Source organism: Bufo bufo, chromosome 5 (assembly GCF_905171765.1).
Source record: "Bufo bufo chromosome 5, aBufBuf1.1, whole genome shotgun sequence".
In the NCBI taxonomy this organism is placed as follows: Eukaryota; Metazoa; Chordata; class Amphibia; order Anura; family Bufonidae; genus Bufo; species Bufo bufo.
In genome coordinates, this window is record NC_053393.1 from 520,751,444 (window position 1) to 520,764,853 (window position 13,410).

The 13,410-nt window shown below is 45.1% G+C and overlaps 1 protein-coding gene across 1 annotated transcript in view; it reads right to left on the reverse strand.

The window, feature by feature from the left end:
- Window positions 1-10,100: 10,100 nt before the first annotated feature.
- The window catches only part of FAM171A1 (family with sequence similarity 171 member A1), a 107,718-nt gene continuing 104,408 nt past the window's right edge, over window positions 10,101-13,410 (reverse strand). Inside the window, exon 8 of the mRNA XM_040434554.1 lies at window positions 10,101-12,368. Coding sequence (XP_040290488.1) covers window positions 10,799-12,368 — 1,570 coding nt within the window. The 3' untranslated portion in view covers window positions 10,101-10,798. The remainder of the gene's footprint in view (window positions 12,369-13,410) is intronic.

Here is a 13,410-nt window from a genome sequence, read left to right on the forward strand (position 1 = left end):
CTCGGTGGCAGCCTAGGTGAAGGCCGGCGCACAGATTTGGCGTACTCCTGGCTTCAGCTGGGTGTTGCCTTTTGTCTCGGTCCCTTTGCAGGAGCCTTCTGGCCCGGAGCGACTAGGAAAGGTTTATGGGGGGCGCTTCTCTTACGGAGAGGGCCTGCGATAGACCGTAACGTTGTGCGCGTTTTTGTGTGGCACACTGCATGATTTTGTTGCACGGGTGTAAAAAGCACGCTCCTCAGGCTTTTTAAAAAAAAATCTAAATTCTGTACCTATGACACCGGCTGACCTGTTACATGTGCACTTGGCAGCTGAAGACAACTGTGTTGGTCCCATGTTCATATGTGCCCGCATTGCTGAGAAAAATGATGTCTTAATATATGCAAATGAGCCTCTAGGAGCAACGGGGGCGTTGTCGTTACACCTAGAGGCTCTGCTCTCTCTGCAACTGTCATGCCCTCTCCATTTTGATAGTGTAGTTTAGGCAGTGTAAATGTCATCACACCTGGTCCTGTCAATCAAAGTGCAGAGGACGCGGCCGCTGCAGAGCCTCTAGGTGTAACGGAACTGTGTTTTTATACTGTTGAATGTACTACAACTCCCATTTTGCACATTAGTAAACAGATTTGTTCACTTTGTCCGGAGTTACTCCAAGCAACCAATCAGATTCAAGTACTTATTTCCCAGAGACCTTACTGAAAGTGAAAGCAGCGACCTGATTGGTTGCTATGGGCAACCTCACCCTGTTTTCCATGCTGCTTCCCCTCATCTTTCATTCCAGTTGACCTAAATGACGTGACCTAGAAAATTCCCCGTCTCAGATTCCACCATAGAACATGAAGCTTATATAAAGGTCTTCTGCTTCTGGAGACATTTCCTAATTTTGCAGTAATTAGCTGCGGTTCAAATTAATTTGCCTTTTAACTAAGTTTAGTCCTCCTGTTTAAAAAAAAAAACGTAAAATGAGATAATTCACTATAAGGTCTGATTCACACGACCGTAAGGCCTCCGTGCCCGTATCCCGGATGGCAAATGACGGGTCCACAAAACACGGGCACCGGCCACATGCAATCCGTGCTGTGGATGCGGACCCTTTGACTTGAATGGCTCACGATCCGCAAAATATGGCAAAACATAGGACATTTCCTATCTTTCACGGGGAAACAATCAGAAGCGCTTCCGTGGGCTTTCGTGTCCGTGCCTCCGCATCGCAAAAGCTAGGAGATATGCTATTTTTTGCAGATCACAGACCCATCCAAGTCAATAGGTCCGCAGCACGGGCACGGCGACCATGCGGTCACACACTGCTTTGCGGTGTGCATATTGTTTGGCCCAAAAAACACCTCTAGAAAAGCCTGACTTAGGCAGTGTTTTTTGAGCCATTTTTTACCTTTCGGTTTTTGTATGTCTTGCGTTTGTTGTTGTTGTTTCGGTTTTTTTCAAGCACGTGCCCCTTGTAGAGTCACTTCCTCTGCAGAGCGGTGTGGGGAGAATGTCAGGGCCACCACGAAGCTTTTGCTCTAGGGGACACATGGCGACACACTCCCTAAAAGCTATTTTATTGGGTTAAGGAGTTATATGTATACTGTTGTACGCTTTTTTTGGGGGGGGGGGGGGGGGTTCTCTCTGTCCCCTCCCCCCATCCCCATTTTCTTATATGTATGTGGAGTCATTTATCGCAGGTATTGAACCTGAGGAGATGGGGTCAACTTGAGGCCAGCTTTACTGAGGTACGAGCCGTTGTCCTAATCCGCCCCTGGTTGCTAGGGGATCTTATTGGATGTTTGGAGCAGAGCGGGAAAATCTGACAGATATGATTGGTTGTCATCTCCAAAGGCGGGAAGGATCCCCTTTTTAAACCCGGTTCTCTGGTGATTGGTGTCAGTTGGAGCTGTAATACCGTGCCTCGCCCCTCCCCCTGTTCAGGCGCGATGTTTGTTGTAGGGGTGTTGTTGCCCGGACTTGTTTTATGACTGCAGTATGATATGGTGGTTTTAGCTATTTATTTAATTAAAGGATATATTACTTTATTCTGGTTCTTTATTCATTATTTAATCCTAAATAAAAATTGCGGACCATTTTATCCACAGAAGGAAGTGTCTGCGTCTTTATTTATTGTCCGTTTTATTATTTGCTTGTTAAGTAATGGGAGTTGTGCTGCCTTGTATTGGGACAATATGGCCTCTTTCACACAGGGGCGTTGCGGGAAAATGTGCGGGTGCGTTGCGGGAACATGCGCGATTTTTCCGCGTGAGCGCAAAACATTGTAATGCGTTTTGCACTCGCGTGAGAAAAATCGGCATGTTTGGTACCCGAACTTTTTCACAGATATTGAGACATTATCCGTCACTTTAGATGACCGGTTTCCTTGGCTGCGTGTGGCGAGACGATACGTTTCTATCCGTTAAGCGTATCCATTTTTATCCAGAGACTTCCTGCTTTCTTTGGTACACTTCAAATCTTTATTTAAAAAAACAAAAAAAAAGAAAGATTTCACAAAAACGTAGTATAATTTTTTTGTTAAAAAAAAACAAAAAAACAACAACACACAGATGTATTGAAATGTATGCACATCCGTCCAACACATGATAAAAACAGGATAGATAACCACAAAATTGCATATTTTTATACAATATATCTAAATGTATCCGCTTGACGCACAGCAAAAACGAGGTGCGAACAGCGTTATATACACGAATCCCTTAGGCCAGTTTCACGTAAGAGTAATATTTCGGCACCCATAATACCGCTGCAAGTCCCGACCCAACTGCAGTGCTAAAGACCCAAACTGAAAGAAGAGGGATTTACCATGCTGTAGGTTTTGGTTATTATAGTCACAGCAGGACTTACAGACATAATACAGGTGCAGAATTGCACCCACATTACGCTGGTCAGAAGCCGGTGCGGTGGGTACTCTGTTGCTGCTATGTGGGTGCTGTCGTCCTGCTCAGTAATAGTACTTTGCTTTTGTACTTGTAGTATTTCGGTCCTGGTTGAATGCTCTGGTGGCAGGCTACAGACTTCTTAGACCAGGAGTAGGCAACCTCCGGCACTCCAGCTGTTGTGAAACTACAACTCCCAGCATGCATACTTGCTCTGCTTTCATAGAATGAGTGAATAGAGCATGCTGGGAAGTGTAGTTTCACAACAGCTGGAATGCCGAAGCCAGGTTGCCAACCCCCTGTCTTAGACCCAAGATTCCAAATTCTAAACCCAATAGTAGCCAATCACCCAAACCCCCCCATTGTGCACCAGCACCAGCTGGGAGCCCCGAGGCTGGCATGCAGAAGGCATGATGTTCTCATGGTTACCTGGATTTGCCATTTCCTTGTCTCGTACTTGTTCTCATCATACATGACATCTAAGATACATTTCATTCATATATGCAGGTGACATTGCTATAGTAACTCCATATCTGATGCCACGTCAGACGGGTACATTTATAGTTGTTCTTCGTTGTCAGAGCTTTGTTTACGCATAAATATACTTGGCAGACAGTTATGTGACTCACATTACCATTCTTACCGCAGTCTACCAGATCACACACCGAGGGGGGCAGCCAAATGATTTCACGATTCATGATAAAGTAGCCATAATCCTAGGGCGGTGACCTGTATGGCACCGGGTACACGTGGGGATTTTCATGCAGATGTCACAGCATTTCCAAACCAAAACCCACATGAGTTACTTGCAGAATTTTATGCAAATTTGCAGCAGATCTCCCTCTTTGCATGTGGTACAATCCGCACAATCGTCATACTGCGGAATTTAAAATGCACACCACAGGTCAAAAAAAAAAAAAAAAAAAAACTCAAAACACTGTACACATGAAATTTGGAAAATCTCATTAAGGCCTCATGCACACGAACGTTGTTTTGGTCCGCATCCGAGCCGCAGTTTTTGCGGCTTGGATGCGGACCCATTCACTTCAATAGGGCTGCAAAAAAAGTGCTCCGTTGCTCCTCTTCTGTGGTCCGCAAAAAAAAAAATAAAAAAAATAAAAATAACCTGTCCTATTCTTGTCTGTTTTGTGGACAAGAATAGGCAATTATATTAATGGCTGTCCGTGCCGTTCCGCAAATTACGGAACGCACACGGATACCATCCGTGTTTTGCGGATCCACAATTTGCGGACCGCAAAACACACAACGGTCGTGTGCATGTAGCCTAAGGCCTCTTGCACACAAACGTTTTTTTTCCCCCCATTTACATTCCGTATACGGAACCATTCATTTCAATGGATCCGCAAAAAAACGGAAGGTACTCTTGTATGCCTTCCATTTCCGTTCAAAGATAGAACATGTCCTATTATTGTCCGCATAACGGACAAGGATAGGACTGTTCTATCAGGGGCCAGCTGTTCTGGACGTAATCCGTATTTTTTGCGGATCAGGTTTTTGCGGACCGTTGTGCAGCCGTTCCGTGCATTGGGGACCGCAATTGCGATCCCCAATGCACGGGCAACATCCGTGCAGCGGGCTGGACCCATTCAACTTGAATGGGTCAGTGGTCAGTCCGCACCGCAAAAAAATATGACATGTCATATTTTTTTGTGGTGCAGAACAACGAAAAGAAACACCACGGAAGCACTCCGTAGTGCTTCCAGCGTTCCGTGACTGCGTTCCGCATATCCGGAATTGCGAACCCATTCAAGTGAAAGGGTCCGCATCCGTGATGCGGGGTGCACACGGCCGGTGGCGGTGGATTGCCGACCCGCCTAACTTTGCGGTCATCTAACAATCTAGCTCAGCGATCAGCAACCTCCAGCACTCCTGGTGTTCTGAAACTACAACTCCCAGCATGCTTCATTCACTTCTATGGGAGAAGAACAGCCAAGCATGTTTGCATGCTGGGAGTTGTAGTTTCTCAGCATCTGGAGTGCTGAAGGTTGCTGATCTAGCAGATGCAGGCTTTTAGGCAAGGCCATATAACCCATGGGCCAAACAATTTGGGGATCATTTGCGATCAGAAATACGCCTATATTGGGTGTATTTCTGGCGCAGATTGCGGTGAAAAGGTAATTTGCACAGCAATCTGCGGCTTTTCCCTGCTTGCGCCAGGTCTAAAAAAGGTGGGCGGAAAGGGCGAAGCGCAGGCCCGTCTCATTCATCATTTTCCACGCCTGTTTTAGGCGTAGAAAATTGTCTAAATGTAAGACAGCTAGAAAGCTGGTGTAGATTTAGAACGCACTGGATCCGCCAAAGTTATGTAGAGGCCGGCGCAGGTCTTTAAAAAGAACGGCATCTAAGGCCTCATGCACACGACCGTTGTGTGCATCCGCGTCCGTTCCGTCATTTTTCACAGTTTAGCGGAGGTCCCATTCATTTCTATGGAGCTGTGAAAAAAACTGATAGTCCTCAGTTTTTTCTCCGCGTCCGTGATCCGTGATTCCAGTCCGTCAAAAAAATATAACCTGTCCTATTCTTGTCAGTGGAAATCGGAGGACGGACCCATTCAAGTCAATGGGTCCGTCAAAAAAAACGGATGCACAACTGGTATGTCATCAGTGTCCGTTTTTTTTCTACAAGACCTTGGTGCAATAAATTACACTTTTCATTACCCTTCCTTTTTTTCCCCCTGTCAGACAAAAAAAAAAGGAAGACACAAGGAAACACAACTGAAGCAAAATCGGACACGGACCACTGAAGCCAAATCACTGACAGTGAAAAAACACTGTCGTGTGCATGAGGCCTAAGACTAAGGGAAAGGCGTTCTTTAATCAAAATCGCCTGGATCTATAAATGTCACACGCTACTGCAAAATAATGTTCATAACTAAATTTCGCTTCTCAAGGTTTGATTTTGGTCCGACTTTCACATTTGCATCGATGGAAATTAAATCAGGAGTCCTTTAGTGGTTGAAGGGTGACTGGCAGCAGTTTTGTCCCTATGACACTGGCTGACCGGTTACATGTGCACTTGGCAGCTGAAGGCATCTGTGGTGGTCCCATGTTCATATGAGCCCGCATTACTGAGAAAAAAAGATGTCCGTGTAAAACAGGCCAAAGGCATTTTTCTCTCTGCAACTGCCATGCTCTCTCCACTTTGATTGATAAGGCCAGGTGTGAGGACATGGCAGTTGCAGAGAGAGCAGAGCCTCTAGGTGTAACGGCAACGCCCCCGTTGCTCCAAGAGGCTAATTTGCATATATTAAAACATAATTTTTCTCAGCAATGCCGCCACATATGAACAAGGGACCAACACAGATGCCATCAGCTGCCAAGCGCACATGTAACAGGTCAGCCGGTGTCATAGGTACAAAACTGCTGACAGATGCCATTTAAATGATTGAACTCATTTGTGCTACAACAAAGGTTGGACTCCTCCATCAAATGTCTATTCCACTATATTGAATGTAGTAAAAAAACATTAAAAACACACTTTTTTTTTAACAAGTCAATTTCAATGTGAAAAAAAAACAAAACATATATACAGTACAAGGTATGGAACGCGAAAAGTTCAAAAGGTCTTCAGTCCTGGTACGGCTGCTCATCACCAAAGTAGGCATCTTGCCAGAACCTTTAGGGTCCATTCACACGTCCGTAAGTGTTTTGCGGACACAATGTGTGCTGTCCGCATCTTTTGCGGCCCCGTTGAAAATGAATGCCGCCATTTAAAAAATAAAAAAAACCTGTAGAAATGTTCTATCCTTGTCTTCAAAACAGAGATGAATAGGACATGTTCTATCAATTTTGCGGGCCAGGACAAACAGATGCGGACAGGAAGATGGCGTGCGGTCTGCATCTTTTACAGCCCTGTGGAAATGAATGGGTCTGCATCCAATCTGCAAAAAATGTGGTGTGCATGGAGCCTAACAGGAGAACAAACACAGCACTTACATGATGCCACGCTTTTCGTCATTTCAGCTGCAGATCCACCGGTTCCCAAGGCTCCTCTTCTGCCCTCCAGGATGGGTATCCTGCTTCCCAGCCTGCCTGATGCATATTGTGCATTTGGTAGCCCAATGCAAATTAACTTTCTTCCCAAAAAAAGAGGAAAACTGAACCTCTGATCAGTGGCGTGCTAAGGAGGGGGGCGGTCCGCCCTGGGTGCCCGCTCTCAGGGGGTGCCAGAGCCTAGAAGCAATGAGCGCTTCAATCAATATAGATGGAAGCGCTCATTGCTGGAGCGCAGGGAGCTGCGGTCCTGTCACTCAACTCCCTGCGCTCCGTCTCTCCCGCACTGAATGGTGAAGCAGAAAGACTTCTCCCCGCTCCACCATTCAGCCTGCAGGCTTAGATCGTGCTGCTGTCCTGTGTGGGCGGAGCCTGCATACCGGAAATCTGCATAAGCTCCGACCACAAAGTGCTGCAACGCGATCTGCATCTGCAGGGGGGAGAGGACTGTGAGCTTCAGGAACGGGACAAGGTGAGTAGGTACTGTGGAGTTTTATTTTTTTAGGCTACTTTCACACTCGCGTTTGGTGCTGATCCATCATAGATCTGCACAGACAGATCCGTTCCGATAATACAACCGCATGCATCCGTTCAGAACGGATCCGCTTGTATTATCTTTAACATAGCCAAAATGGATCTGTCTTGAACACCATTGAAAGTCAATGGTGGACGGATATGTTTTCTATTGTGTAAGAGAAAACGGATCTGTCCCCATTGACTTACATTGTGTGTCAGAACGGATCCGTTTGGCTCAGTTTCGTCAGACGGACACCAAAACGCTGCAAGTAGCCTCCAGAGCGGAATGGAGACGGAACGGAGCCAAACTGATGCATTCTGAGCGGATCCTTATCCATTCAGAATGCATTAGGGCAAAACTGATCCGTTTTGGACCGCTTACATCTGGTGGCATCAGAAGTTCAGCTTTCTTTTCTTTGTGGAAAGAGGGTTAAATCTGCCTATAAGACCCCGTCCCTCTACTGTGGGCCATCCATAAAGAGAAATAGTAGCTCCCGAATATCTTTGGCAGCCTAAGACACTTTCTGCTCTCCATGGATTGGCCAGCACTGCTCATGTGAGCATTGCTAGCCAATCCAAGTGCTGGGCTGGACAAGCAGGAAGCGTCTTGGACTACCGATGCACAGTATATGTAGTCCCAGAAGCGGTGCGGCCATCTTGGATGACAGATGAGGTGCCCGGGAATCAGCAGAACTGCAGCGGAAAAGAAAAATGGAGATCACTAGGTAAGTGCTGTGTTCATTCCCCGGTTAAGGAGAACTCTCTTTAACTGCAGGGTCCCTTTAATGCCCTTTTACACGGGTGTTCCCGATTATTGCATGCAGAATTGATAGGGGCTGAATGATCGTTATTATGACTTTTCCCATACAGTTTCCTCTACTTTCAGCAGCTCATCCCTACTTACAAAAGGGCGATGTGCTGCCGATGAACAAGGATGTTACAATATGTGCCACATAAAAGAGGAGATCACCCGAAGAACGAGTGTGATCGCCAACACATCGTACCAATGCTCATTCCCAAAAATTGTCCCAATCCTCGGCTAATGTAAAAAGGCCTTTATAAAATGCTTTGCTGTCCTCATTTTAGGAGGTCTTATTTTTTTTTTCATGGGTTCCCATCAGGGGCAGATTGGCCATAGACCCTACAGGGATCATTCCGGGTGGGCCAATTTCCATGAGCCCTCCCTGCTGTCTACATACTACTAAGGGAACTATAGGGGTCATTATTAGAGGACGCGTCCAGGCAGCATGCTGAAGGTAGGGTTGGCTTGGTGTTGTGGTCCACATCTCACCTTCTAAGCCCCCTGGTCCATAGCCATATTACAGACAATTGGAGGATAGAACGAGGCAGCCATTGATGGTCACCACAGAGGGACAGCTGCTGAGGAGGTATTTTGTGCTGCACTGTGGTATTTGGTCCTGTGGGATGGTATTCTGTGATGTTCTAGGACAGTGATGGCTAACCTTGGCACTCCAGCTGTGGCAAAACTACAACTCCCAAGATGCCCCCCTTGCTTGGTTGCTCTCAGAACTCTATAGAAATAAATGGAGCATGCTGGGAGTCGTAGTTTCACCACAGCTGGAGTGCCAAGGTTAGCCATCACTGTTCTATGGTATTACTGACCAGGCCAACTTGTATTGGCCTAATCTACTAATGCTGACCCACCTTCTGTCAATTTGGACCCACCTACAACATTGGGGCATTTTCCTATTTCCTATATTATTTTAGATGATTTTTTTTAGGGATTGAGGTTTCTGAACATTCACGAAGATCCTGCATTCAGGAAAAAGGGAAACTACCGGCTACTGAAAAGTGAGGAAAATGCAATTGTATCCTATTATAATCTAATACAAGGTACAAAGAACTACATAACATGGTGCTGTAACACACTATGGAGGAAGAAGTGGTAACACCCCTTGGATGCCACAAAAAGGCTTGACCTACTACCAGGCTCGGACTGGCCCACAGGGGTACAGGGGAATCCCCCGGTGGGCCCCTGAGCAAGGTGGGCCCCTAGTCTCCCACCCCCTGCACAAGTGGCACATAACACAGTAGATTTACTGCTCTACATACATTTATTCAATGCAGAGCACCTCAACCAGCCTATGTTCATATAAAAAACTTGTTAAAATATTTATTATATTTGAATGTATCTGTACGGTGGGCCCCCAAAATAAATTTTACTGGTGGGCCTTAGGTATCCCAGTCCGACACTGCCTACTACCCTGAAACCACTACCCAAAAATATTATACCCAAGGTCAACTGAAAAAATTGCCTAAAATTAGTCATCAACAATACATTTTGTAAAGGCTTTATTTTAATAATTCTTGTATAACCAAGCAGTTCATTAAAGAGAATGCACAGAAAAGTCATTCCAGCAAATTCAGAATGTTAGAATAAGTTCATACATTCTCTGCCCACCAAGTCAACAGGGAGCAATCGAATCAGTCCTCGAAATTAACAGAAACCGTATTTACATAAATATGCGGGTGGCGCTAAGTGGGTTCTTGATGTCTTCTAGTTTTCAGCTACGTCGATCTCTACGGTACACAATGGTAGTTGGAGCATACAAGAAATTGTGAAATCTGATGCATGCAAGAAAAATTAAATAAAAATAGCCAAAAAAATACAAACAAGTTGAAATTAATCGAATTGAATGAATTAAAAATTTCGGAAGCTTTTTTTTTTAAAAAAAAAAGGCACTTGGAGAGTAGGGATCGATTCTATGGACACAAACTGTACAATGCACTTTTTGCTCAAGTTTAGGAAAAAAAATTCAAATAATGTTAATACCAGAAAAGAGATCAGACTCACAGCTTCTGAGCAGAAATATATTACAAAAGATAAAAGCTGATTAAAATGAAAAAAAAAAAAATAAGAAAAACCCCCAAAAAGGAATATATTTCTTTACAGCCTCATATTTAAAAAAAAAAGTAATAAAAGCGGCGCCTAGGCAAAAATGCCAATTGGTGTAAAAGCAGCAATGCATAGCCTTTTGCAAGAATGTCTACATCGCCTCTGTAGAATACAGATATACAGTACACATTGTGATACTATCGGTTTTCGAAACTACAAGTTGTCTTCATGTGCTCCCGTCATGGGGAGTTTAGTGGTCAAGACCTAGCAAGAAACAGTCAAGTTCTTAGAGTTCGGTACAAAAGCAAGGCTGGGGTAGTGCTACACTTAACTATCCACTCCTTGACTAACTATAAAATATTCCATAAAATCCATCCTGCGTCTTTTCCTTGAAACCATCTGTGAGCCTAGTCTTTATCATCGAAGATCAGGTCCAAATTTCACAAACAGACCCCCTCATCCCCCTACAAAGTAAGCATTCCCGAAAGAAAGAATATTTGGCAATTAACTACTCCATTTTGTAGCCCAGCAACTTATTTCATGTTGAAGGCCAGAAGAGGTCGCTCTTCCCGTTTCTGCCAAGGGCTTTTTTTATTCTCTCCTTGGTCGTCGGAACCATCGTCCTGAATGGAGTAATTGTGGTCAGGGCTGTTTAATGGCACTGGTGAGGAGTCTGCAGTTCGTTTGAAAGTTTCTTCCTGAAGGCTGGGTAGTTGGCCGCAGCTCTTTTTTGCTGGTGCCTCAATGAAAGGTCTATTATCCTCAGGACTACACACAGGTGTTCCACATTCGCTACCGCTTTGGTCCATATCGTCTAGATAAACAAGCTGTGTGTAAGCCGTGGTGCCGTCTGACAACTTTTGCTCATGCTGCTGGTGCTCCTGCAAAGTCGGGTGCTGCGAAGACAGATGGTGTTGCAGCATTGAAAATTTTTCACTTCTTCCTTTTCGACCAGATTTTGGTTCGTTCATGTCAACACCAGAGTCTAAACTGGCATCGTTGCTCCCGTTCTTCCCTGCTCTTTGGAGATCAATGTATGAATGTCTAATGTGGGCATTCGTCCGGCCATCTAAAGACACAAACCAGGCACGGGGATGAGGCATAGGTCTTCCTCCACCGAGCTCCATCAGTGCTTTCTCGGTCAACAGCTGCACTTCGCCATTAATCTGAGCAATAGCCGCATCGTTCAACGAAGCCGGAATGGAAACCGATTCGGACATCACTGGGTTTTGTCCGCTCCACTCCATGCCTTCACCATCTTGTAAATGTTGCTGTGACATTGCTTGAGAGTTTAGTTGGTTGGCTTGTACCTGTGGAGGATGTTGACCGTGAGATTTGGAAAGCTCAGCTTGAAGACGTTCCAGTTCATATGGTTGTTCCGCAGACACGATGAGATGTTCTCCTGGAAGCTTCATGTAGTGAGCAGGTATAACCAATGTGGGCAAAACATTTCTGTAAACGCTGTCATTCACCTGATCGACAGAATTGTAGCATATTAGCTGACCTGGACGAGGAAAAGAGGTTGGTCTTTCAAGGTGGTCTACAGACCTAGACATCATACATTCATTAGACCGTCGGTCCATGACCTGCTCTTGTTCAGGAGCAGAAGGCACAGGGTGACTTTGTTCCTGAATGTTTGGCTTACTTCCTGCTGTTAAGTGGTTTGCAGATGGATCTTTGTTTTCAACTAAAGACTGACAGATCACAGAGTTGTAACTCCGGCGGTACTCGTCGTTCATGGGAGAAACAAAACCATCTGAGATGTCCGCAGACTTTCTTGATTTTAAAATGAACTGATCCAAAGATTTATTGTACACCTGTCTCAACGTCCCACTTGGGGTCAAGTTATCCAAAGACATTCGGCTCTTCTCGTCTTGGTGAGAAAGAAGTTCTTCTCTTGAGCTGAAGTCCCGCGAGGTATTATATGAAGGCTTAAGCATTGGAGTATGCATGTCGATCTCTCCACTGGAGGACATCATCTCCATATGGATGGGGCTGATTAAGTTGATGTGGGACATTGATGTGGCTTGATCTTTCTTGGAAGAATCCAAAGCAGATGTGAGATGAAGCTTCCGGTGATGACGTGGCTTCAAACATTTCCTCCTAAGTAAACAAAACCAGATTTTGTAAATGCTATAAAATGGCATTGCATCAACTTAGTGTCAGATATGGAGACAAAATGCTGAATTGCAGGTGTGTGAACTGGAGACAGCATCCAAGACTTCAAAAAGTTGCATAGAATATATATAAAATAAAAGCGTATACAGGACAAGTTAGGGCTCTGTTCACATAACATTTGGGCCTTCTATTGGCGGTATATGTTGGAAGGATTTTCCGATATATACCTATTACACGCTGCATTATGGGCATTTGTTTTTGCTGCAGCAGTATATTGTGCTGCACTGCATCACCTCTGTATAGAGAACACAGGATCCTCTGTTCACAATAGGTGATATCATAGCTTATCTGCTACTTCCTGACCTCTGCACAGGTCACAGAGCAAGCCTAAAAAAATATCCCATAGAAGTCCCGTCCATTGTGTCTACGGCCAATGTGACTGCTCTCAAAGAACACGAAGCTTTGACTTATTTCAGGTCTAATGGCCAGTGTGAAGACTATTATTTTAGGATTATTTTTTAAATATAGATAGGGACATGGAAAATTAAAAAAGTATGTTTAAAGAGTCTATCCAGGAATGGATATTGATGACCTATCCTTAGGATAGGTCATCAATATCACATCAGCGGAAGTCCGACTCCGACCACTACAGCTGTTTCAGGAAGCCGCGGAGATCACCGGAGTTCCATGGGATGGAGCTGCAACTAGGCCTTGTGACCGATGTATGGTCATGCCACTGGCCTTGGAAGAGGCCTAAGTTCTCACATAGCTCTGCGGCCTTTTCTAACAGTTTCCGGGATCCCGGCCGATATGATCCTGAGGACAGGTCATCAATATCAATTCCTGATAATTTTATCGCTAGCATATGCTACAACCCTGTAGTCCGCGGGAAGGGGAGGGGTATCCGACCTATGAGACTGCCAGGAAGGAAGGTCCCTACAGCGTTTCTCCTGCACCACGACAGGACACCAACTGTGCATGGAACTGTAACACTGGGTGTACAATGTGCATGAAACACCATTAGGAG